The following is a 27964-nucleotide window of genomic DNA, read 5'->3' as shown; positions in this document are numbered from 1 at the left end:
GGAAGTCCGAACTGATGAAATATATATATATCGTTCATTCTCATATGCTTGAAAGTTACAATTGCCAGAAAAATCAACTTCACTTCTTATTCTGTTCATTGAAATATTTTAATAATCTGTAATTGAAGTTAAAAAGTCCTTCGGATGTTTCCAAACAAAGCATAGCATTGTTTCAATACTTCCTGCATTTCAGCGTGGTTGCGATTAGGTTTTGGAACCTCCAATTCAGATATTCTTGGCAAAATATTCTGCACAATTCTCTTGGCACATTCTAGATCCCCTTTTTGTAACAACAGAAAGTCTTGATCTTCTATTCCGATGTCAGTTTCAATGACAGGTAATTCCCGAAGTGATGGCCAGTCATGCAAACAAACTTCGCAGTTACAATCGAAATAATACTGATCCTTAAGTTTCATCTTACGATCTTGTTTATTCATAAGTGCATAATGATATCTGAAACAAAAGATCAAAATTAGTGAAAAGATCACTAGAACATGGATTTTGTCCTGAAAAATTGAAAATAGTTAATGTTTTACCTATTCATGAAAATTCAGATGAAAACTATAGGGCAATAAGTTGACTTTCTGGTTTATCAAAATCATTTCAAGCAAAAACCACTCACTGTATTTTTTCTTTGTGAATGACATTCTTTCACGAAATCGAAAGATTCATAAGAATCTACGATTGAAATGTGATTGGGGAAGATACTGAGTTACCATATTTCACAAATTGTAGTCTGCAGGCTAGATAATTTTCAATCCATTTCAGAATGTTTTCTTGAATACCCAAAGCGTTTAGTTAATGCAGTAAATAGAATCCACCTGGTGTCTATTTTCGAAGGCATTTATTAAACAGTGTTGATAAATGATCAGATTTGTGCTGGTAGATCTACCACTACTGAATCCATGTTGTTGATAAATGATTATATGTCTACAATCCCATGTTAGCTTTTTTTAATTAGGCTGTCTAACCATTTGGGTAGTTCTGATTGATTACAGACTGCTCGATAATATTTTATATCATTATGTGATCCACTTTTATAAATAGGTTTCAAAAAACCAGGGTGAAAATACATTTTTTGAGTAGGAATAGTGGATTATTTCTTTAATATCAACGTTATAACTATATATATCAACCGTCTAACTAAATTTATATTCTGGAATTTGGTTAACTGTTTCATCACTATAGACTGATGAGAAATATTTTGCAAAAAGATTTACAATATCATTACTACTTTCGCTGGCAGATTCATCATAATACATTTTAGATGGTAAGGACTGTGATTTTTTTTATTATTAATATAATTCTCTATTTTATTTATGTATGCTTGATGGCAAGTGTTTCTCAAAGCTTTGCACTTACCTTTCAAATAACAAAATTCTCCATATTTCTAAAAATTTTCATTTTTGTATTCTCTGTGAACCGATTTCTTCTTGAAAACTAATTTTTTCAGAATTGAACCATACTGGAAAAGTAGAAGCTTTATATTTTTTTAGTGAAACATAGTACTCCAGAGCTTGTGTACTCCAGAGCAACCCTTGCGGGTTGCGGTGGAGGGTCGAATAGACCCACTCACTTTGGACCTAACCTAACCTAACTCCAGAGCTGTATAGAGAATATTGTAAAAATTTGTAACTACAATATTTAGGCGAAAGAGAAGGCGGAAGCATTCGCGGACAACTTCGAAATGCAGTGCAGAGAGAACGACGTCCCGTTCACGGACAAGGTAGACAATATAGAGAGACAGTTGGAAAGAACGGTACGAAGAATAAGACAAAGACATCCTGAGACGTCTATCCACTCTGAAAGCACCAGGCCCGGACCGCATAACAAACCGGAAAGTCCTACCGCGCAAAGGTATAGCAGCCATAACCAACATCATATATGCTATACTCAGATTGCAGCACTTTCCGTACCCGTTCAAAGAGGCAACGGTTATCCACATCCCAAAGCCCAAGAAGAACCACCTTCCCATATAATCATAGGCCAATTAGCTTACTGCCTTTCATAAGCAAAGTGGCGGAGCGTTTCATCTTGAAGAGACTCGAAGACCAAACCACAGAGCTATAGAAATCCTCCCGGATGAACAATTCGATTTTAGATCAGAACACCCAACAGAGCTACAAGTCCTGAGGGTGGTAGGCTTCGCAACCGAAGGCTTCAACCTCGGCAAAGGATACAACACCGGAGCCATCGTCTTAGACGTCTCCAAGGCGTTCAAAAGAGTTTGGCATGGCGGACTACTAGCCAAGATGAGCGAGCTTGGATACACAAAACCAATGGTGAGATTATTTCAGTATTTTCTAGCTGACAGGCGATGCCGTTGCAGAGTAGGAGACGAATTATCAACAATTCGACAACTGGAAGCGGGGGTCCCGCAAGGAGCACTCCTTTTGCCACACCTCTTCTCCGTATATACAGCGGACGTGTCCAAGCCAGAGAACAACTTTACCAAGTTAGCACTCTACGCGGACGATACGGCTCTGCTGGCGAGATCTACGAGCCAAGCGCATGTCATGAGATATTTGCAGCCACAGGCAGACAGATTAGAAGAGTGGGCCAACCTGTGGAAGATCAGTATAAACCCTGACAAGAGTCAGGCGATACTGTTCACTCGCAGGCTTGCACAACCGGAAGGCAACGTCATCTTCAACGGGCAAGAGATTCCGTGGACCAACAAAGCGACAGACCTGGGGGTCATCTCAGACAGGAAATTGACATTTCAGTCTCACGTTCGGCAGAGAATCGGAATGGCTAGACACGCCAGACAACGCCTGGCACCTATTTTAGGATGCAGAAGCAACATGGGGTTGAAAGTAAAGTTGCTGATGATCAAAACCGTTATCATGCCCATAATACTGTAAGCCTACACTGCCTGGGGCCACTGCCACTGCCTGGCACCATACTACATATCAAACAGATATATATATATATATATATATATATATATATATATATATATATATATATATATATATATATATATACAGAGACCTACACCTGGACACGCAATATGTGGACGTGTATATGAGAGAACACGCAGAAAGCGTGTTCGATAGAATCAGATCGCACAACAACCCAGCACTACGCGATCTACACGATGCGTTAAATATGGATGACCTCAGATTTCGAGAAAGAGACAAACACCCAAGGCCAACAAAACAGAACCAACGAGCATCCCCACGAGTCGCCGTCAGGCGACTCAGGTAAGCATAAACTAATCATATAAACTCTCTTTCAGGTAGGTTCAACGCAGAACAATTCGACCGCGACCGCGATTCACTTTTCCTTAGATTCACTGAGGAATGCTCGACGATAGCAACAATAGCCGTCGCGCCGGTTAGTTTTTGGGGGTTCTCATGCAAAAAGAATAGTCACGATAAAACAATCAACCGATCAGAAAGAATAGCACCTAAAGGCTGACTTTCGACCAAAAGAGGTCAGTAAGTAAGTTGAGGACCGCTCGGAGTGCGAGGGTGGATGGAGTGGAGTATTCCTCGCAACATTTATTTTGTGGGGCGAAGTTTTTACTTCAGGGCACTCAATCCGGGAGGGGGCAACGCTCAGACATCGCTCAGGAGCCGCACCGCACCGTATGACCTAGCCCAATAAGGCGGTCAAGCCGTAATTTCTGGATTTCCGCCATAGCAATCACTGAGGTGTGAAACGTGCGTTGTCTTGGTGGAACAGAATTTTCTCTTTCTGCAAATGCGGCTGTATTTCCGCAATTTCTGCCGTCAACCTAATGAAAAATGATGCGTAGTATGGTCCCGTAATGGTTTTTCCTTTTTGAAAATAAAATCGATTAAAATAACTCCAGGATCATCCCAAAAATCTGTCGGCATCACTTTCCCAGTAGAAAAAAAGTTTTTGCATTTTTGGAGCCATTTCCCCCTCTACATGCCACTATTTGGACTGTATTATTGTTTCGGGCGTATAATGATGTATCCAAATTTCATCTACAGCAATGAAACGGCGGATTTATCGCGCCCTAACTGCACCAGCAGGGCATTGGAAATGTTCATTCGAACACGTTTTCGGTCTGACGTGAGCAAACGCGGCACCCAAAGCGCAGACAGCTTTCTCATGTCTAAGTGTTGATTTAATATAAAACAAACACTTTTGACATATTCATATCCTTTACTATTTCTATTACTTGAATTATGCGGTCGTTTAGCACCGTTTGGTGAACATTTAAATTCAGCTGCTCAAAATTTCACTGTGATAAATGATGGTGCAGACTCGCCATACACAGAATCTATCTCATCTTTGATTTGCGAAAGCCTATTGGCTTTCAAAAATAAATATTTGTCCTTTTTCATAAAAACACTCACATCAACTCATGGAAACGACTGTTACATAACAACTGCGCGTCAAAAACCTCTGAAACTTTGCCCTTGGCTAAGAATAAAGTGTAGGAGTAACTGTCAACAGATGAACGACGAAATTCATTAGCTTTTACTTAAGAGTGCTGCTATCTTCATGTTGAGGTCGATAACTTTTCAGTCAGTCGCATTATGAAGATATATTCAGTACATAACAGTATTCCTGTTACAGTTATACACAGTTTCAAAACGTGACATTTTTTCTCTTTCCAACTTTGGACAATAAAAAAAGGTTTGAAATTTCTTTCTTTCCAATCTTCTCTTGGCTGATCGATCTCTTCCTTCGGATGATGTCATCTCTTGTTAGATATTTTTGACGAATTTTATATATAAAGTTGTGTGAATATTCATTCATTTATTTTACAAGTTTGGGTCGACGAAAACAAAGTTCTGTACGAAAGAATGAAAATTTGACAGCTCACCTCGCTTGAAAATACTGACAAATCATAAGATTTGGTTGTCTCAGTAAAGTCAAAATTCAATGTTCCGCGGTCCAATTGATATAAAAAAGTGTAATCATAAACGAAATGAATACGTAACTTATTGGATTATATTTATTTGAGTAATGAGCAAAGTTGATTGAAAGTTGTCGAAAAACTGAGGTAAACACAGTATCAGGAAGATTTTAGAATGAGTACAACTTCATAAAGATGAACGTGAGAGTTGTTTATTGATGATATACATTTTGAATGAAAATGGAAGGATGACACTTTTTCGGAGATGAATAAAATTACTTCTCAGTTATTTTTAAATGTAAAAGTCAAGTGAACAAGTTCTTCATACAAATTAACATTGATATGCGATGAATTTGATTAAATGTAACAAATCTTCAAATAATATATGATTTGTATTTATATGTTATCAAATAGTACTTTTGAGAAAATAAGTATTTCGAAATGGAATTTCAAAACAATAATTTCTCCCAACTACCTTTACAGTAGGTTCTGGTAAATGCCTGCCAGAACACAACTACTTCTTCGGCTAATACCATGCTGGATATTGAGTTATATGCAACAGACACTCATGCACAGCTGAGGATTAGTCTCCCAGATATTTCCCGTTCGTCCAGCATCAGAACAATGCTGAAACTATTCGGGTAGATTATCTACAGATCTCATCAGTGCAGATCCAACTCAAACAGACAATTTTTGATCTCTGTTCGAGTATTGGTACAGCAAGTGCCAAACGTAATGGCGAGCCCGCCTACATGCACACAAACTCATTTTTAATATACACCCACCCCTACAGCTCTTGTAAGACATACACTCAAAAATACACTCAACACTTATTGCAATATACTCAAAACTTATTTCATGTTGAGGAATTGATAATAAGAAAGTAAGCCAAATCCATAATTATGTTCTTTTTAGAAGGTATCCTTCAAAAAAGTGTAAATAATTTTCGTGGCAACGTTAGTTTAAAACAACTTGTCAACTTGTTTTGTATGTTACAACATAAGTTGTCAGTATTTTCATTTGAGTTTAAAGTTCGTTAAATTCAAGTCTGACAAATGGTTAGATTAACGGAAATGCATAAAATAACAGGTTTACAAATGATTGGTTTCGGAGATAAAACCCGAACCCAACAGGTAGTAGCTCGCCTATTTCATGAGAAATTTCTTAATTTACCGTCCATATCTCAAAAAACAATAAGCCAAATAGAGAAGCAGTTTTGTGAACCTGGTCATGTTGGGCAGATTAAAAAAGCAGCTGTCAATGTAATAAGTAATGAACTCAAATTAGATGTGATGCTTGAATTTGAGGAAAATCCACATACATCGACTTGATAGGCGTCCACAACATTTAATGTTAGCCATACATCGATAGTAAATATATTAAAAGCAAATAAAATGCATTCCTATAAAATAGTACCTACTCAGGAGCTCATGGAAGACGAAATTGATAGCACTTATGTGAGCAAATGATGGACATGTTGGATAACAATATCATTCAATTAGAAGACGTTATGTTTTCTGATGATGAGTGTACTTTGTCTCTCAACAGTCATGTCATGTCATGATCGGCAAAATTGCCGCTACTAGTCAACGGAAAATCCTTACTGGATGAGGGAAGAACACACGCAATACCCTCGAAAGGTTAATGTTTGGCAAGGGATCGTAAGAAACCATATCATTGGTACCTTTTCCATTGAGGCAATTTGAATGGCGATAATTATTTGGTACTACTTCAAAATCATGTCATTGTAAGTTTAGCAAATTTATATCCTGATCCAGGAAACCCTCATGTTCCAGTGAATACGATATGGTTTCAGCAGGATGGAGCACCACCTCATTACCAACTTATGTCCGGCAATACCTCGATACAACATTTCCCAATAGGTGGAAAGGGAGGCGAGAAACGATTGATTGGCTAGCGCGATCACCAGATCTTTCATCATTAGATTTCTTTTTATGAGGATATGTAAAGACCAATGTGTACAGAACTAAACCTTCGGAAATCGAATAACACTTGCGATTAGGTCGGTCACGCCTGATATGTTAAATAATATTAGAAGACAGTTTTATTCGAGAGAATAATGTTGCCAAGACGTTCGCGATGAACATTTTGAACATCTACTTTGTTAACATCTATAGTTCATTTTTCCGTATTCTACATTTCATTACGATTTGCATTACATTTCAGTTTTTGAGTGTATTTTATCGAATTTCGGTAACCACATAATTTTAGTTCATGTTGTCTTCATTGTTGCGATAAACTTGAACGCGATAACATTTTCAAATAGGAAATTCGGTAGTAATTCGGTAGTAATATGGGCTAGATCTAGTTATTTTGTATATTCTATCTATGCTCACTCAAGAAAAAACTTTTACAAAATCATTTGCACTTTTTATAATAAAAATTTCATTGTTATAATTAATGAAGATGTTCCCAGGTTCCGTCCACACTTGCTTCATTGATGTTTTTTCGATGGATTTCATTAGCAATTCAACCCGTAGTCTGGTTAAATCTTCTCTGACTATAACTCCTGTTCCTTTCAATAACTTTTTATTGTGGTATATCTTTTGCCTCAAATCCTAACTTTTCAGTTTCAAGAAAATACCACGTATTTTATTATTTGCTTCTGATGTACCGACTCGGTAACAAACTTCTATATTATCTTCTGTTATTCCTAGTGGTAAGTAGGAAGTGAGAAGTTTGATGACTTCTTCTCTTGTATTTTCTTTATGTTTCTCGGATAAGTTAAAAATTCTCAGCGAGTTCTTTTTTGTTTCTTGTTCCATGAAATCTATAGTTTCTTGTTCCATGAAATCTATAGTTTCTTGAAGGTTTTTTTTTCACGTTCCAATCTATGCAATGTATCATCCTGTATTTGGAATTTTGCTTGGTATTCATTTTTAATTTGGGAATGTTCATTTCTTATCTGTTCGAGTTATTAGTTCATTTCATCCAGATTCTTATTGACGGTTTTTGTCACTGCTGCAGACACACTGGCTGCTATTGTTTTTATGAATACCTGATCGTTTAGGTATTGTTTAAAAGCCATATTGACTGCACTTTGGATTTCGTCTCGAATATCTGTTGTTAAAACCATGATTTTTAGTTTCACACAAAACAATATTATTAGTCAACAAATTAGGTTGTTTCTTGCGAATGTTGAAAATTTTTGAAGCACTTTGTTAATATATATTCGACTTTCAACTAGGAGCACCCTTTCATGCACTACTCACTGTCGGCCATACTTGTTTCCAAAATGAAGATACATTTCAAATAATATATTACAAACCTATACTTCCCATTTAAAAAATTGGGAGTTGTACCTGTCATTCGAAGGGGATTGAAGGTAGAGAAGGCATTTTTACGTTGAGGAATGTCAAATTATAATTTACACTTGACGTATTTCGGGATTATTTAAAAATATGTACAGTAACCAAAATGATGAATTTATTTCATTTGGCTTCTGTGCACTGTATAGTATTTCAATGAACTGTACAGCTATCTATAATACTGAATAAATATGAAAAGAAATTACAAAGAAGTCATGTTCCATTTGCTACCCTAATTGAAACAAATTATAGGTACATGCACTTGGGCCGCGTTGAAATTATTCGAGTCCCAGGCTCTTTGCTGTTTGAGTCGGATCTGCACTGATGAGAGGTAATACCTTGAAACCAGTTTGTAGGTATGTTGCAAAAACGTCTGTCGGATATAATTCAATATTCAGCGAGATATCAACCGGAGGAATATTTGATTTCCGGTAGGCATTTACCACAACCTACAGTTTAGTTAGTTGGGAGAGATGAATGTTACGAAATGTATCTGTCCTCGATACGGTATTCAGACACATAGTATTTTATCAGAGGCAGAGAACATTTTACGATGTCTCTATTGAAGAAAAGCGACATACAAAGAGAGAAGCTCGTGAGTAATAATAGCTAGGAGAGTTCTTAGCTATTTCTTATGGAGAAACACGTGAAAATTTAAGCAGGTTCATTCTGGACCTTTTTGCACCTTAGGCCCAGTTCACACGGAAGGGACAAAGGTCCGCGCCTCGTCTCTGCCAGACGTCCATTCTGTGTGAATTGGGCCTTAGATTCGAAGAGCCACTCCTTCACTTTTGCCGTCATTCAGTCAACCAATCAGCTACCTTGCGTACAGCAGGAAATTCAAACCACCAGTAGATGAATAAAGAGGCTTCTGACTCACTTCAATGTCGCGCGTCGTTGGTAAATGTTTCAGAGAGATACTTCAGTGAGTGGAAGAGAGAAACAAACATGTGATGCAGAGAAGGATGGAATGAGTATCGTAAAGATTAAAAGAGCGTAGGTCCCCTTGGGACTCCGCCACATCCCCTCAGACACCCTTGTTACTCCGCCTCACCCCTCGGACTCACTTGGGACTCCGCCTCACCTCTTGGGCCCCATGTTACGTACTAGTCACGTGGTACTTATTGAACGCGCGGTAGCTGATTGGTTGACTGAATGACGGCAGAAGTGAAGGAGTGGGCTCTGAAAGTAAGGCCCAATTCAAACAGAATAGACGTCTGACAAAGACGAGGCGCGGTCCTCAGGTCCGTGTGAACTGGACCTAAGGTTCAAAAAAGTCCAGATAACCCGCTCAAATTTGCACGTGTTTTTCCAAAAGGAATGGCTTACAACTTTCCTAGCGATATTACTCTCGTGAGAATAGAAACATGCTCACCCATAATTGTCATTGCATTGTTCTCCTTCCTTAATAGTCTGAATAGCTCGTAGAACGATTACATTTCCATGGCAATGCCTAACCACATTGGGAGAACAGCTATGATTGAATAAACTCAAAAAAGAGTAAGCACCCGCTCCAATTTCATCCAATTCGTAAATTTGGTCCGTGTTTGCAGAAATTTCCGATATTTCGTGGAAATTGCTGGGTGCAGTTTGCAGATGATGCAGTAATATATCTTTAAATATAATTTCCTCTTCCTCCTTCTGAAAAAAGTGTGTATATGTCTTGACAAGATGGTACATTACCGCTGTTGATGCCGATCTTTCGAATAAATCGGACACTGATCTTTTTTCAGTATTGCTCATTAGATTATGGATTTCTTTATATCTGCTAGAATAATATTTTTCCCCAATATCCATCCTATTCAGGTCTTGTATTAGATGATACATATCTTTAACAACCAAACATATTTTTAATGGTAACATTTTCAGTTTATTCAATTGCAGATTTCTTAGAGTCTTGAGGATACTGCATTCGTATTTATGATAATATTGTGCTTTGTCCCGACATTCCTCACTGCAGTAGAGCACTTGCGTACAGTTCCCACAAGAAACTGAGTGATAACTCACCTGGAGACACTCATGACAATGATCATAAAAGTGATTTATCAAAATGTGGCAAAATGGTTTCTCTACGGCTAAAATTTCACCAACTTGAATATTTCTCTTTGCAACTACGTGTCTGCCAAGTTCGTTGCTATTTCTTATTTCTACCAAATTTGATGCGCTCTCTATTAGATCACTCTGTAACTCTCGTGGAATTCTAGGTAAAGGTTCAGCATTTGAATGGGTATTTTTAAATTTGAGTTTTTCTGCCTTTTCACGGCGGGCTTCAAGCTTCCATCTCAGTTTTTCGGGATAATCATGTTCTAAAGCATATTTGATGTCCTAAAAAAGAAAATAGTTTTGAAATTAATATTGAGAGTGTTTGAAGTTGGAATTGAACAACTGATGAAGACTCTGCATGAACAAAATTCCACTTCTACTCATGACTCAAATATTCGTTTATTGAGTAGGAACATTATATTTCAAAAAAAGTTTGCTTTTTGACTTGTGATAGTTTCAAATTTCATGAAAGAAATTTGAAAGCATGTATTTTTATTGATATGAATGTTGTGTATATGTCATACCAAAGATACTGAAATTGGTGGAATATAATTAGTGAACCTAGTTTTTGCTTCCTTCAACATAATTATCGTATGGCGGCAATGAATCCGTGAAAATGGATCCTAATATACTTTCTACAATATTCTTGCACATTTTTTGAATTCTTATGAATCTTTCCAAAATTGTCTCCTTTCTCTGACTAAGATGAATGAAAACCGATGTTTTCCATAAAATATGACTTTCTTACATGTCTTTTTTTCGTAATTGGGGAAAAGGTGGTAAATGAAAAATCAAGCTTGATTGAGAGAGTAATTATGAGTTTTGAGATTGTTTACGACAATAATAAAAACAATGAGAACCGATTAATAATTATTTGATTAAATATAAGTGAGAAATCAAAATCATCTTTGGTTTCACTACCAGATCTAATGAATGGTTTGTAGTTGTAAAAATGCTGTTAGATTTGATTGAAATATTTTCTTGTTGACTCTCCAATTCCAGAAGTTCTTCAACAGAGTATAACGATTCCCTAGTTACTAGTTTGTGTTTTTAATGAAACACTTTTATTTTATTAATTTCTTTTCCCGAAGGTGTCTTTTCAAAATCTTCAATTTTTTTTGTTGTTTTGCAGTCAAATCGTGTGCGATGGTGATACCGAAGACTTCAAGCCAAAGTTTTTGTTTCGTTAAGTTTGACGTGAATTTCAATTTGACAAGACAATCCTTAGCTTTTCCCAAGCAATATGAATTGTTCAAGTGGTGTTTCTGCAGGTCGACTTTCAATAATCTTTTTTGAACTCTGCAATAATGAAATCTGTAGTTATTTCGTGCTGTCCTTTCTCCAGACTATAAAGCCCCAAGCCAAGTGTCTTACGGTGAAACATCGATGTCTACCAGTGACCATGACAGTGTTCCATGTAAGTGAATTTTTTTATATTAATTTAGTATATAGTGTAGAAACCCTGTGAATATCTGATTTAATTTCATAACGAATGTTTGGAATACAAACTGAGTAGAAAAAAGTGTTTTCTGTATAATTCAGTGTTCATATAAAAGTCTTTGTTTCGAAAGAATTTTTCTTTCGTGTAATTCAGTGTTTATATGATAGTAGCTGTTTCAGAAAGGCTTTTTCTTCCAGATTTGTGTCTGAAAGTTACTTCTTTGCATGACCTACATATCTATGTATACAGTTACTCTTTTTAAAATAGATTACTTCCTTCCTTTCTTTGGAAGATTCCCACTTTTTTCTGTATTAAGATGGAGTTGTAGAAAACCAAAAACTTTCTTTTTCACAAAAAGAACTATATTGTTAGATTTATTATATATCTCTAATTGAATTGTGGCAAAGTTGCGTATTTTCGAGACCTATTCAATGATGTGAAAAAATCGAATATAGCTCTATTGATTCTGGAGATACACAAGAAACACCCAAAAATCCCAAATTATTTTTTTGCCTATAGGGTGAAGTGGGGTGAATGTGATAATGGGGTAATTGTGATAACACGCAATAATTTATATTCAAATTCATAATTGATGCTGCCATCTATCTTACAACTCTTCAAGCTTGTATACGAATAAGTATGACACTAGACGAAACGATATTACGTGCTGGTGTAGTTGCGAACGGCGTTACAATTTCTGATTATCGTATTACCGAACTGTCAGATCGACAAGTGTTTTGAAATTTCCCCGAGAAACTATTGCTGATAAGGTAAGTCCACACCGGTGTATCTGGCATTATGTTCTTGAGTTATATTTTGTGTTTATGAATCATTTTGATGCAATAATCACGCCGCTGTATTATTTCGGCATATATCACATTTGCCCCTTGGAAAGTACTTAGGTGGGGAAAATGTGATAGACGAATTTGGAGTAATTGTGAGATATATAATACATTTACCCCGTTGTTCCAGATTCATCATGGTTCGGACATACATCAGGAAAAAAAGTACAGATGACATGAAATATTCCAAGGAAGCGTTGAATTCAGCAATAGAAGAAGTGATTGCAAGACGCAAAACCATATACGGGGCTTCAAAAGAATACAAAATACCATATGTAACACTATACAGTCGTGTTAAATGTATCCGAGGGCAGAAAAAAGATAGTAAAGGACGTCCTACAGATATTCCAATAACAGAAGAACTGAAATTGGCAAATGGCCTGAAAACTTTAGAGAAGTGGGGATTTGGGTTGTCGAGGAAAGAAGTATTTGAAGTGGTTGGGAAATTTGTAACGGAAAACGAAATCAATCAAGACAAGTTTCAAAAATGGAATCCCTGGTGAGGACTGGTTTTAAACTTCAAAAAACGTCATAATATGCGCTTGAGAATTCCACAAAATGTGGAATATGCTCGTAAAAGAGCATTAGACCCATTCATAATCTATGAATATTTGGACTTGTTGAAGAGAAATTTGATAGAGCTTCAACTTCTCGACAAGCCACATAGAATATGGAATTTAGACGAGAGCAGCCTAAGTATAGACCCTAGAAAGTCTAAAGTGGTCGGTGCAATCAACAAACCATCGTCAAGAACTATAAATTCCCCGGGTAAGGAGAACACTAAAATCTTGCTAATGTGTAATGCAAGTGGCGATAAAGCGCCACCATTAATAATATATAAAGGCAAACACCTATGGGACCAGTGGCTTGCTCCTCCGAAAACAGATTTTCCAGGCACTGTATATACTGCAAGCAAGAAAGGCTGGATGGAGAGTGATATTTTCACAGGATATTTCGTGAAGACTTTGATTCCAGCCCTTGAACCAGAACGTCCTGTTTTGATAATTTACGATGGTTATTCAATCCAATGCAGGTTTGAAAATACTTGAAACAGCAATTCAGAATGATATTACATTATTGTAATCCCCTGCACACCAGCCATTTGCTACAACCCTTGGATCTTTCTGTTTTTCAGCCATTCAAATCGAAATGGGATGAAAAACTAATTTCTTGGCAACGACAACATGTGGGCCAGAAATTACCGAAGAGAAATTTCTCACAGTTTCTCTGTTCCACCTGGAAAGATATTTCAACTGAAGTTATAAAAGGTGGATTTCGAAAAGCTGGAATTTCACCATAAAATAAAAATATCATTCCAGAACAAGTTTTCCCACCAGAAGCTCTCAAGAGATGGAATGATCATAATGTTGTTGAATACAATGCAGAAGCTGTTGTGATGACAAAAAGTCTTACTGATGATGGAAGTTCGAAACCAGATGATACTGAAGTGGTTAGTACATCAGGAGAAATATCAACAAATATAAATGTGATAAGAAACACAACTACGAATGGGCATTCGATTCTAGATGACAATGTATTGGCTTCTACATCGTCAGAAATATATGTAAAAGAACCTAGTGGTAACAACTCGTTCGAAAACCTATTATTATCTTCAGTTCGCCAAGTACCTAAACCAGTTCAACAAAAAAAAATGTGTCACGGTTCGGAATTATTAACTTCAGAAGAGGCAATGAATCGACTAAGAGAACAAATTAAAAAACCGCAAGGAAATAAAGAAAAAAACGAGCAGAATCAACAAAGAAAAATAAGAAAAAGCGTAAACTTTCATCCAGCAGTGAAGACAATGAGCCAGAGTCCCCACCTTGTATGGATTCTGACAACTCAGAAGAGTTTTGGCAGGAAATAGAGAATAATACAAACGATGAAAATGAAGATATTGACCAAATTATAACTCTTACTTCTTTGGTATTAGTGGAATACCATACCAAGAAAACGACTAAGCATTTCGTTGGAAAGGTGACCGAGGCTTGTGACGATGGTTGGATGGTCAAATTCACAAGATTTTCAAAAAACACATTTTCGTGGGCAGAATCGGTGGATAACGACATTGTTAAGCAAAGTGATGTAGTTATGGTTTTGACAGAGCCAACTGTCAATAGACGCAGTTCTTTTATATTCGCGGTGTCATTCGAAGGCTATAACTTAGCCTATTAGTGTGTTATCAATGCGAATGTCAGATCTATTATTCATATTTATATTTTTCCTTATATTTCACGTAACACTTTTAAGGATCAGAAAGGAAGTTCATTTTACAGTTTGACGAAGGAATAGAAAAAAAATCACAACTTTTTTCTTTATTAAAATATTTTAAGTTTGTGAAAATTGAAATAATCAATAAGCTATAAATGTTATACATTCGCCCCATTCAATTCCAAGTGAGTTATGCAGAATATTTCCTATGATACCTATATTTCCCTCTCCGAGTTTCTATTCCTCTATTCTCTATTCACTTTTTCTCTATCTTTTACTCTCTCACTCCGTCCCCACTCTGAATTCTGTTGCCATGACGCCATCACAGCTGATCACAGAGACTCGTTCGTGATGAAGATGATGATTACTTAATCAATTGATTGATGGATGTAGCCGTTACTACGTGGTAGGAAGTCATAATGAAGAAAAGAGAAATTAAACTTTCTATGTTTTTACCACTTTTATTTGTAACTAACGTTACTGCAGTTTCGTCCTATAAGAACATTTTCAAACTTATATACTGTATTGTATATTATATACTTATATATATTGTATTGTATATTATATACTTATATATTGTATAAGTTTGGAAATGTCCTTATAAGACGAAACTGCAGTAACGTTAGTTACAAATAAAAGTGATGAAAAACTTATAAAGTTTTATTTCTCCTTTCTTCATTAATTAATCAATTGATTATAAAAAACTTAATTTTTTGAGCATTTAAAAAAAAAATTCTTATAAATACAAGTATTCTACTCAAAAAACATACACTTATTAATTTGCATGCTATTTCCTGAGCTTTTCAATCAATTAAGTTCAATAAATAAAAAAAAAATTAAAAGAATATTGTTTTTGTCAGATTAAGCGAATCTCTCTAGATAATCATCAGATTATGAGACAGCACGTCTAAAACATAAAGATGGAAGGAATAGAAAAAAATCATAACTTTTTCTTTATCAAGATATTTTAAGTTTGTGAAAATTAAAATATTCAATGAACTATAAATGTTATACATTCGCCCCGTTCAATTCCAAGTGAGTTATGCATAGAAAGGTATACACCCCAAATGTTGGGGTAAATGTGTTACATCTACATTGTTTTAAAAAATACCACCTCAGATTTTTCAACAAGACACTGAAAATATGTTTGTCCAATTATCAGTTTTGAAATATATTTTTATCATCGTTGTTTTTTTTATTGAGAACATAGTCGCATCCACCTGAAAGGTGATTAGCGACGGATCAGTACAATATTATCAAATAATTCAAATAATAAATACTGAAACAGTAAATGTGTACACATATTTAAATTATGTTCAATAAGTCTATGTCATTAAGATAACCAATCAAATTTTTTGAGGGGAATTCTGTTCCGAGGAGAACTCTAATGTCATTCGCGAACTGATGATTAGATCGTTGAACATTGTATTTAGGGCATTCAATTAAAATGTGGTTTACACTCTGAACTGCATCACAATCGTCGTATCTAGATGGATCACTATTCGTCAGAAGGTAGCCGTGTGTAAATCTTGTGTGACTAAGAGGGAGGCGCGTAAGAGTCACTTGTGCTTTTCTGCTCTTACAGGTTGGTTGCCATCTATATTCCACTGGATGAGAGAAGTAAATTTCAGGAGAAGAAAGAAGTGTGGCAGTCAACAAAATATTACTGGCTTATCTGTGAGGAATCTGTGTCATATTCTGATATATCGTTTCCATGATGAGCAAAAACCTTCTTTTTCAGAATAGTAATTCTTCTCTCCATTGCTTTGTCTTTTAAGTGAGGGTGAATTTCCGTAAGCATTTGTGTGACTCCCAGGAGATCAGTAGTGAAATCGTTTGCCACAGCGATAGGATCTGCTGAATTATTAATGTTACTTAAAAGGAGACTGAGTTGTTCATAGTTGAGAGCAAAAGGAGGGGAGTGAGTTTCTATAAACTCTTTCGAGGGTTCGAGAGGATGTGGGTTATCAGTTGTTAAAATGGGAGATGCGTTATTAGATTTGTACTTTTTCTTTTTCTTCAAATTCAACGTAGGCGTCACAAATTTGGCGGCATTTCCACTGCCTGGTTCTATTTCTGGCGAAAGGATTTCCGCAATACTGCGCTTCGACTTGTTAGTGGTTTCCAGGACGGTGTTTTCAGCTGCGGGTTCCATGGAGTTAGCAGAGGCCGTTTCTGATAACAAAAGTGGTGACGGTTCGTCATTTGGAGATGATGTATCCTGAGAGGTGCTGGCTTGAGTGGTTTTGGCTTGAGTTATTGTGGCTTGGGTAATTGTAGCTGGAGTGATTGTGGTTTGGGTATTTTTCATTGGATCAGGGCATTGAGAGGCAATATGGTCAGATTTTTTGCAGTTATAGCAAGCGATACTATCTTGTGATAAAAAAATTCTGTAACTGGTTTCTTCAAAATCAACAGTGAACGATTCTGGTAGCGAAAATGAATGTGGGCTAATATATACCTGTCTTCTAAAACTTAAGATATGGCTATATTCGGGAAGAGTGGAGCTGATTCTGAGAAAGGTCACTGGTGAGACAGGATTTAAACCCAATTTCGTTAATTCTGTCAGAAGGAGTGCGTGTGGTATTGTTGGACACACATTTGAAAGTACAAGTCTCTCAGCGGGCGTTATAACGTGCTTTAACTATTTCATTTTGCACTAGTATATCTCTCCGAAATTATTCATGAAGTATCGACGACTCGCCTGCTCGATAAGTAGAAGCATATTCGATTATTAGACAATCGAGATGCGAAAATAATGTTTTTCGGATGAATTAAACTTCCCAGTGGTGTAATGTAATCTTGAAGACGTTCTCTGAAGCGCTGAAGACGATGGCTTGATCTTTAGATGGAAATTGGGGTTTAGTGACCACTGAGGAGTAACTTTGAGCATTATTTAAGGTGTGTGTGTCGATGGCCATATCCGATCAAATCCCTTTCTTCGCGAACTATTGAAAAATTATATCACATTTACCCTACTTCACCTTATCTTCTTTATTCGCAGACATATTGAAAATCTGTTCACATTTTGCTATTGGCACTTGATGTGGGTTATCAAAATATGTCCATGAATTTTTTATACAGGGTGTCATCTGACTTGGGTCACCCCCATCTTTGAATTTTCAAATACGGACCTGTATTTTTTGTTGTAGTTTTTGTAAAGTCGACGTTCACTTCATACTGAAAAATTGAATTCAATTTTATATTTCGGTATACTTCGGGATGTTTTGGTAATATTTGATTATATTTGTGTAAATTATTCTCTTTTGAATTACGGACCTGAAAATTGGTTGACTGAGTTAAATAAAAACACAATAACGTTCACGTCTCCCTATGTACCCTAGAGTTTTTCGAGAGATTTTTTTCATTTTTAGGTAACTATTGATATTTTTTCCATTGCTGTGAGCATTATCTACAATGAACTTCCAATAAGAAAACATTTTATGATTATCTGAAACATATCTTCATCAAAAATATATTATAATAGGCGAGCCCAAGCGGGGATTTCGGGATTTACTGAAGCGCAGCAAATTAATATACAGGGGCATACCTTGTACCCGGTTAAGTACCTCCACCAAATATGAGCCCTATATACAGGGTGTTTCAGAATTCGACGGACAAACTTATACCACGTCATTCCTCTTGCAAAATGATGAAAAATGAGATAGGACATGTGTGTCCGGAAATGAGCCGTTTCAGAAATACAGGGCGTTGAAGTTGCAAAATAAAAAGACCCTTTTCGTCGTAGCTCCCGGACTAAAAGGAATAAATTAATGAAACTCAGCAAATCGATTACGAGCTAGAATGTGCTTCCTCCAGTGGTATGTTTGCTTCAGTATCAGTAGCCAGTGGCGTTCCAGCGGGGTAATAGCTTATATTTCCCCCCTTATTTTTTACGCCACTGACTTTATATCCACAACCGTCTTTTTTTTGAATTCCTTGATCAATTTTACGTAAAAACCAAATAAACATTCACTATGAAAAAACCAGTAGTTTTCGAGAAAATTGAGTTGAACTGATAGGTGCATTCTCATATGGGAATATTAATAATCGAGTAAAATAATCGAAATTCCAAAACCGAAATTATTTGAACTCTTTCATCATTCTACCATTCATTGTGTGCTTAAAAAATTATTCACTTCGGCAACATATTGCGGATTTTCTACCATTTTACCAACTTTTTTTGCAGATATGTTGTGAGCCCGCAGACCTACTGAATGGCTTTACCTCGAGATTTATTTTTCAATAAAATGTTCCATCCAAACGATTTTCAAAGACAATTACGAATAGTTGGCAAAACTGAACTCAGAATGTTTTATCGAATTATCTTCTCTCACTGGGTAAAAATCCAAGTTTTATCGATTAACCAAAATACCATTACTTGTTTCAACCTTAGCCATCTACAATGTTTCTTGGGCATATCTATTATAGTTTTGTTAGATAACTGTACCGATATTCTCGAGTTCTTCAGCCACTGGTTGAATAGTTTCAGAATACATTCACGTGACTTATAACAATCTTTGATCCACCTAAGCAATGAGGATTACTTTATTCATTGACAACAATAAATTTGTTAGGGGGCTGTGGAAATGAAATGAGATTCGTATGACACTTACAAGTTAACGTAGCTGTCAGAAAGTGTTTGATTGTGTATTTCGTATAATAAAAATGAATTTTACATTCGAAGAGTTAGCGGACATGCACCTTATTTATGGAAAATCGGGACGAAATGGAAGGTTGGCACAAAGAATGTATCGTGAAAATTTTCCTGGAAGAAATAGAATTCCTAATTGGAAAACGTTCGAAAACGTGGACAGAAGACTCAGGGAAACAGGAAGTTTTTTAATTACCAGAAGGAATGCAGGTATACAGAGAACTGTAAGAAATTATATCACAGAAGAGAAGATATTGAACTATGCTGCTGAACATCCGTCTGAAAGTAGTAGATCTATAGCTAGAGTGCTGCATGTGTCTTCATCATCTGTTTGGAGGACTTTGCATGAACAGCAGTTATACCCATATCGACTGAGAAAAGTTCAGGCACTGAAACCAGAGGACTATCCAGATCGAATTGAATTTTCTCGATGGTTTTTAAGTATGTGGAGAAATAATCCGGAATTTATCAAGCAAGTGTTATACACTGATGAGGCAAAATTCACAAGGGTAGGTATTTTCAATTCTCGCAATAGCCATATTTGGGCCGAGGAAAATCCTTTTGCTATTCATCCTCATGGCCATCAAACAAAATTTTCATTGAATGTTTGGGCAGGAATAGTAGAAAACCGTTTAGTTGGTCCTTATCTTTCACCAGATAATTTGAATGAGGACAATTATAGCACTTTCTTGGGAGAAGTATTGCCTGAATTGTTAGAAGATGTTCCTCTGAATATCCGGAATGGAATGTGGTTTCAGCACGACGGTGCTTCTGTTCATTTTTCGTTAGCTGCTAGAGAGTACCTAAATCGGAAATTCGGTGACAATTGGATTGGTCGAGGTGGACCCCACGAATGGCCTGCCAGATCACCAGATTTGAATCCTGTTGACTATTTTCTTTGGGGTCATATGAAGTCACTGGTTTATGAAACAGAACCAAAAAGCCAAGAAGAATTAGTCGCCCGCATTCAAGCTGCATCGATAACGATTGCCGAAAATTTAGAATCATTTGAAAAAGTGCGATTTTCTATGTTGCGCCGTTGCAGATCGTGTATAAGTGTTGACGGAAAAAATTTCGAACAATTACCCTATTGATTATTCATCAGATGTTCTCATTATTATTCAAAAGCACATTTGAATTTTCAATGTAAATTTCAAAAAGAAATTCGTGTTTATGACTCACTGTTCTAGAATTTCAACAGTATTGTTTCTTATCACATTATCTAAAATATGTGTAGAGAAGGTATATTTTGAACATGATATTTCTACTCAAAGATGAATTATGAGTACCGACATCCAACTAAGAGTTATGTAATTAGCTGTAAATAGACAACTTCCATTTCTTCATTTATTTAAAAAACTTCATTTACTGACTAGAGTTAGCGAAGATCTTATCAGATGGTTATTCAAATAAATTGACTTCTTTCAAATACATTTCTTTTTTCAGGCGTATAATTAGAGTCTACTGGTAAAATTTTGTTTTTCGGCTTCATCTGTGAAAATTTGAAAACACTGTATACTTTGAGAATGTTTTTCATTTTCTTATTAATGAATATTCTTCAAGATATTTACGATTCTACAAAGAGAAGTGTGATTTCACGAATGGGAAAGACAGGATAATTGTGAACAAAAAATAATTTTCCCAAAATCCAGAATAATGGTGTTATTTTAGGATTATTGGAGCCTAACTCAGTCGAGATTCCGAATGATCGCAAATTTTATTTGGGGTCACTTTTTTTCAGATCACAAAGTCACTCGAAGATCTGAGAACAATGAAAACATTTCAACAATGAAATCTATTGACAAGCACGAAAATAAGCCTCAAGAGTTATGATTTGTCATTACAATATGCTAAACATAACAAAAATTGGTACGATGATAGAAAACCCACAATAATTACCATCACTTGCAAGCGCTAAATTAATGGTAAAATCATAAAAGAGTTCAAATAATTTTGGTTTTGGAATTTCGATTATTTTAATCGATTATTCCCATATAAGAATGCACGTATCAGTTCAACTCAATTTTTCTCGAAAACTACTGGTTTTTTCATAGTGAATGTTCATTTGGTTTTTACGTAAAATTGATCAAGGAATTCAAAAAAAGACGGTTGTGGATATAAAGTCAGTGGCGTAAAAAATAAGGGGGGAAATATAAGCTATTACCCCGCTGGAACGCCACTGGCTACTGATACTGAAGCAAACATACCACTGGAGGAAGCACATTCTAGCTAGTAATCGATTTGCTGAGTTTCATTAATTTATTCCTTTTAGTCCGGGAGCTACGACGAAAAGGGTCTTTTTATTTTGCAACTTCAACGCCCTGTATTTCTGAAACGGCTCATTTCCGGACACACATGTCCTACCTCATTTTTCATCATTTTGCAAGAGGAATGACGTGGTATAAGTTTGTCCGTCGAATTCTGAAACACCCTGTATAAGGCCCCCTGTGAGGGATGAAGGATCAGATTAAAGTAGGGTGAGTTAATTACCTGCTAAAAAGTGTATATTCCAGTAATCTGACAATTTGAGATTGACGTAAAGAGAGGGGAGGGCAGCAAAGTTGTAAAAAAATAACGTCATTTTGACATTCTCAAGCGTAGCTAATTTTTTTGTCAATTTTGAAGGAAATAATTCATGGATAACGAAAAATATATAATCTGACGATTACCGCAAGCTGAAATAACAAAAATTCGTCGATGAAGTTTAATGCGTGCAGCTATGTGATACGCATATTTCCCTCTCCGAGTTTCTATTCCTCTATTCTCTATTCACTTTTTCTCTATCTATTACTCTCTCACTCCGTCCCCACTCTGAATTATGTTGCCATGAGGCCATCACAGCTGATCACAGAGACACGTTCGTTATGAAGGTGATGATTAATTAATCAATTAATTGATGGATGTAGCCGTTACTACGTGGTAGGAAATCATAATGAAGAAAAGAGAAATTAAACTTTATATGTTTTTTACCACTTTTATTTGTAACTAACGTTACTGCAGTTTCGTCCTATAAGGACATTTTCAAACTTAAACAATATATGAGGACATTTTCAAACTTATACAATATATAAGTTTGAAAATGTTCTTATAGGACGAAACTGCAGTAGCGTTAGTTACAAATAAAAGTGATAAAGAACATAGAAAGTTTCATTTCTCTTTTCTTCATGAATTAATCAATTGATTATAAAAAATTAAATCTTTTTGAGCATTTTTTGAAAATTATTTTCTTATAAATACAAGTATTCTACTTGAAAAACATACACTTATTTATTTACATGCTATTTTCTGAGCTTTTCAATTAACTAAGTTCAATAAATTGAAAAAAAAATGAAAAAATATTGTTTTTGTCTGATTAAGCGAATCCCTCTAAATAATCATCAGATTATGAGACAGCACGTCTAAAACATGAAGATGAACCATATATATCTTAATCTGACGCGCTTGAGTATTTCAAAATGACGAATTTTTTTGCACATTATAATAATGGCCGCGAAATTGTCAGATTATTGAATGAGAGTTTTTTTTGTTGCACTTAACACCTCCTTAGAAAATCTGACGCGCACGATTGAATTTTTCTTCATTTCACTTTCAACCCTTACGTACAACCACCAACATCATTCAAACGATCAGATTAACATACCAACATTATTAAAAATACGTAGGACATTGATGCTATCAATATCTGACGCGCTCGAGTATGTCCATGCAACAGTATTTTTTTTACATATTTAAAAATCTATAGCCGCTTCCCCCACCGATGAAAAGGTATTATATTAAATAACATTTTTTTCTTCTTATCATCTAAGCTTTGCAACCTGATATGTCTCAATGACGCTCGAGTAAATCCTCATTTTGCATCGTGGGCTCCCCTGCTATTACTAGCTTTCACACGCGGCTTCGCTCGCATTTATGTCATTAAATAAGTGTCAGTACAATAGAAATGAATCAATATGAGAATTATATTTTAATGCTTGGCTGGGATTATCAATTCTCAAAAATTATCACATACGATGAAGTTTCGAAAATTTAAAATATGCTTTATTGAATTGAATTGCAACAACAAATGTTAAAATATATTTGACTGTAACAAAAACAAATATTTTCAATTTTTTTCATTTTACATAATTTTTTAATAAAAAGTATCCTATGTTACTTCTAATACCTCCAAGAACATGTGTACAAAATTTCATGATGATCGGTTGAGTAGTTTTCGCGTGAAACCGTAACAAAAAATGATAGCAATAATAACAACCAAAACGAACACTATAATTGTAATGAAAATTGATGTGAAGTAATTCATATACACAAAAAAATTAATGGCGCAATAAATGTTCGAATTGGAGTCCTTCCATGTCGAGACATTTTTGAACTAGGTTTATTTATTTATTATTTATTGCCCTTAATACACTTAATTGTTGCATTGTTGCGAAGTCATTCAAAATCCTCAATCTCGAGTCTTCCACATTTTCCATATCTCTGCCAGCGTAAATTCTATTTTTCAATGGCCCCCATAGAAAATAGTCCAAAATAGTAAGATCTGGTGATTTTGCAGGCCATCTCATTGGCCCATTATTTGTCTCAAAATGGAAGGACTCCAATTCGAACAATTATTGGGACATTAATTTTTTTGTGTATACAAATTACTTCATTTCAATTTTCATTATAATTATCGTGTTCGTTTCGGATGTTATCATTGCTATCATTTCTTTTTCTGCTCATCAAAACACATATAATATATTTTTGATGTAGATATGTTTCAGATAATCATAAAAGGTTTTCTTATTCGAAGTTCATTGTAGAAAACGTTCAGAGCAATGGAAATATGAATAGGTACCCAAAAAAAAAACTCTCTGAAAACTCTACGGTACATAGGGAGACGTGAAATTTTGCTATTGTGTTTTTACTTAACTCAGTCAACCAATTTCCAGGGCCGTAATTTAAAAGGGCATAATTCACCCAATTTTAATCAAATATTACCGAAACATCCCGAAATATAAAATAAAATTTCTCAGTATGAAGTGAACGTCAACGATCCCAAAACTACAGGTCCGTATTCAAAAATTCAAAGATGGGGGTTGCCCAAGTCAGATGAAACCCTATATAAAAGATTCATGGATATATTCTGATAGCCCACATCAAGTGCCAATAGCAAAATGTGGACAGATTTTAAATATGTCTGCGAATAAAGAAGGTATAGGCAAAAAAATTATTTGTGATTTTTTGGTTTTTTCTGTATATCTCCAAAACCAAAATAGCTATATAAGTACTCCTTTCTAGATTATATATATATACAGGGTGTTCCTTAAACACATGCTAATATTTAAGGAGGTAATTCTTAGACCCATTTTAAGGAAAAAACGTCCTATGGACGTATGTCCTAAACGCCTTAACTTTTGAGATACAAGGTGGCAAAGTTTTCAAAAATAATCAGTTTTTAATAATAACTGAGATAATTTTGTAGACATCTTTGGCATATTTGGTACATATGTTCCATGCCTCAAGGCGCATTTTCTGATGTACAATTTTCTTAATTTTCTCTGCCAGTGGCGTACGTACGAGTTTTGAAATGTATATTTTTCGCGAAAAAATACTACGCCACTGCTTTACCTTGAATTAAAAATTATTTTTAAAATCTCCATACATTTTTGAGCACATTTGATATGCTGGGTTTTCTTTGTCGCTCAAAAAATTAAAAATCGCTTTACTTAAAGATAAATTCCTTAAAAATCTGATGCGGTATCGTGCATCGACTGAAAGCAAACTAAGAGATCAGATTTGTTGCAAAATAATTGAGGATCTAAAAGGTATTTGTTTGTTGTCAGATGCACTGTTCTCAATTAAAATTACGTCATAACGCAGCACCGCTTAATAATTTTTGAAAACATAAATTTAGTTATCCTGGAATAAATGACGTGTAGCAGAATTTATTTACTGCACCTCTTGGAAATATGGAGTTTGTCGATATGTGATTTCTTTTAAAGATTTAAAGCAGAAAAAACAGCGTACCCACCATAGCAATAAAAAACGAATTCTCTGTATGTACAAACGTCAGTAGCTAATATTGATGTTGGTTTAAAGTAAGGTGTTGGCGTTAAAAACTGTCACAGCGCGTTTTGATTGATTTTGAAGTGTTATTGGAGTTATTTTGGTAGTCCGCTGTTTTTCTGAATATCAGTAAATATGGTAAATTATACGAATGCGGAAATGGCGCAAATGCATTACGTATATGGCCTAGATGCCGATGGTAATGCAACAGAAGCCAGGCGCATTTATCAGGAAAGATATCCTAATCGTGCCTTACCAGATAGCCGAACCTTTTCAAATATTCATCGTCGACTTGGGGAAACTGGTAGTTTCAAGAAAGGGACTCCGGAAGGTAGACCTCGTGTAGTAAGAACTCCTGAAATTGAGGAAGCGGTGCTGCAAGAAATTGAGGAACATCCTGAGACGAGTACGAGGAAGATCGCTAGAACTCTGGATATTTGTCATCAAATTGTTTGGCGTATTTTGGTTGATTTTTTGTTATACCCATACCATATTTCAAGAGTGCAGGCATTACTCCCCAGAGATTTTCCACAGCGTGTGAACTTCAGTCAGTGGTATCTACAAAGTATTGCACTAAATCCGCAGTTTGAGACACAAATTTTGTTCACAGACGAAGCAAATTTTTCTCGGAATGCCATTCAAAATTTCCATAACAATCATATGTGGGCTGAAGAAAATCCCCATGCAATAACCGAAACCCATTTCCAACACCAATTTTCGGTTAATGTATGGGCAGGAATTATAGGTGATCATTTAATAGGCCCATTTTTTCTACCAGGACGCCTTCATGGTCGTTCTCATTTACACTTTTTCGAAGAAGACTTACCTGGGTTATTGGAAGATGTGCCACTTGCGTTAAGGAATCGAATATGGTACATGCACGATGGCGCCCCTGCTCATTTCAGTGTAATTGTCCGAAACCATTTAAATACAGTTTATCCTAATCGTTGGATAGGTCGCGGAGGACCTCAGCAATGGCCAGCAAGATCCCCCGATCTCAACAGTTTAGATTTTTTTTTATGGGGTCACCTTGAAACTCTTGTTTATAAAACTCCCGTTAATACTTTAGAAGATTTAAGAGAGCGAATAGTTGCTTCGTGTGAAACTATACGAAATACGCCGGGAATATTTGAACGGGTGCGTAATTCCATGCGTAGAAGGGCGGAAGCATGCATACTAAGTGCAGGTGGCCACTTCCAACAATTTTTATAATCAGTTTTGGTATTATTACTGATTAACAAATTTGTGCTATTCGTTTAGACTTACTGTCACAAAATAAAATGAAACTCGTTTTTGTGAAAACTTTATTTTTTTGCAGATTATGTTTTCAAATATTATTAGGGAATTGGTAATGCGTTATGAAGCAATTTTCAGATTCTTATTCATTTTAGAATTGATCTAATTTCTTAATTTGGTTTCTGTCGATTTTTATTTTTTTGAGTGAAAATCATGCATCGGACAAAGAAATACCAGGAGATCAAATTTTCTCAAAAATAAATGAGGATTTCAAAAATGATTTTATTTTGAAAAGAAAGCATTGGCGTAGTACTTTTTCCCCAAAAATATTCAATGCGAAACCCGTAGGGATGCCACTGTTTGAAAAAATACAAATTTGTGTACATCAGAAAATGCGCCTTGAGGCATGGAACATATATGTACCAAATATGCCAAAGATGTCTACAAAATTATCTCAGTTATTATTAAAAAACTGATTATTTTTGAAAACTTTGCCACCCTATATCTCAAAAGTTAAGGCGTTTAGGACATACGTCCATAGGAAGTTTTTTTCTTAAAATGGGTCTAAGAATTACCTCCTTAAATATTAGCATGTGTTTGAGGAACACCCTATATATATATATATATATATATATATATATATATATATATATATATATATATATATATTTCTTATTCTATATTACCTCTACGCCAAAGGCTACAATTCTAAAACTTACTGCTTACCTTCAAGCACTCTTCATAAAGACCATATTCGAAGAGAACTGCAGATCTATTGGCCAACGCCAAAGAAATATTTCCTGAATTTTTCTCACAATAGACTAAGCTCTTTGTGTACAATTCTCGTGCTTCCTTATTTTTCTTCACTTTGTACATTTCATTTCCAAGCTGTCTAAAATCCACAGCTTTTCCATTGTCTTTTCTATCGGGTAAGAGCATTGGCAACAAGTCATATTCTGCCAGAAGTTCATAAACAAAATTCACTCGCACAAAGTTATTTTTGAGTCTAGAAAACTGTTCTGAAATAGTTGCAACTCTGTTTGTTCTTGCTAGATGGCGCAGCAAGTTTCGATAAATAATTTCATTAGTTATTTCAGTACCAAACACCTCCTTACATATACCTCTTCCATTCATTTTCTCACAATTACTGAAATTATGTCACTGTACCGTTCAACACATTCAAGTTTGTATATTATTGCCGATTTGTAGAAGAGCGATCACCATAAGCGTAGGTAACTTGTTTGATTTGTTTCACGGAACTGCACGACTAGGTGAATTCACGTGTCTATCTATAAATACTTTTTGTTTCTCGCTCTTTCCGCC

At 35.5% G+C, this 27964-nt stretch overlaps 1 protein-coding gene across 1 annotated transcript; it reads right to left on the bottom strand.

Annotated features, from left to right (window-relative positions):
• Positions 1-19: 19 nt before the first annotated feature.
• On the bottom strand, positions 20-27964 carry LOC111516284 (SET and MYND domain-containing protein 4-like). Its single transcript, XM_074184676.1, has 3 exons — positions 27368-27964; positions 9545-10494; positions 20-453 (listed from the first exon to the last, which is right to left on the bottom strand). The coding sequence occupies exons 1-3, from the start codon at positions 27773-27775 to the stop codon at positions 129-131; spliced, it is 1683 nt and encodes a 560-aa protein (XP_074040777.1). The 5' UTR covers positions 27776-27964; the 3' UTR covers positions 20-128.

This window comes from Leptinotarsa decemlineata, unplaced genomic scaffold (assembly GCF_025532065.1).
Source record: "Leptinotarsa decemlineata unplaced genomic scaffold, Ldec_3_MD MMD2_tig00026358_RagTag_RagTag, whole genome shotgun sequence".
Taxonomy (NCBI): domain Eukaryota; kingdom Metazoa; phylum Arthropoda; class Insecta; order Coleoptera; family Chrysomelidae; genus Leptinotarsa; species Leptinotarsa decemlineata.
Note: the sequence above shows the minus strand (reverse complement) of the source record. Positions and strands in the feature narration are given on the sequence as shown.

Bases quoted from the DNA above. Each gene is read 5' to 3' on its own strand.
- LOC111516284 (XM_074184676.1), bottom strand. From the start codon at position 27,775: ATGAATGGAAGAGGTATATGTAAGGAGGTGTTTGGTACTGAAATAACT. The intron at 10,495-27,367 runs GTAAGCAGTAAG...TTTCTTTTTTAG, and splicing joins TTTATGAAGAGTGCTTGAAG to GACATCAAATATGCTTTAGA. The intron at 454-9,544 runs GTGAGCATGTTT...CTTTTGTTTCAG, and splicing joins CAATGCAATGACAATTATGG to ATATCATTATGCACTTATGA.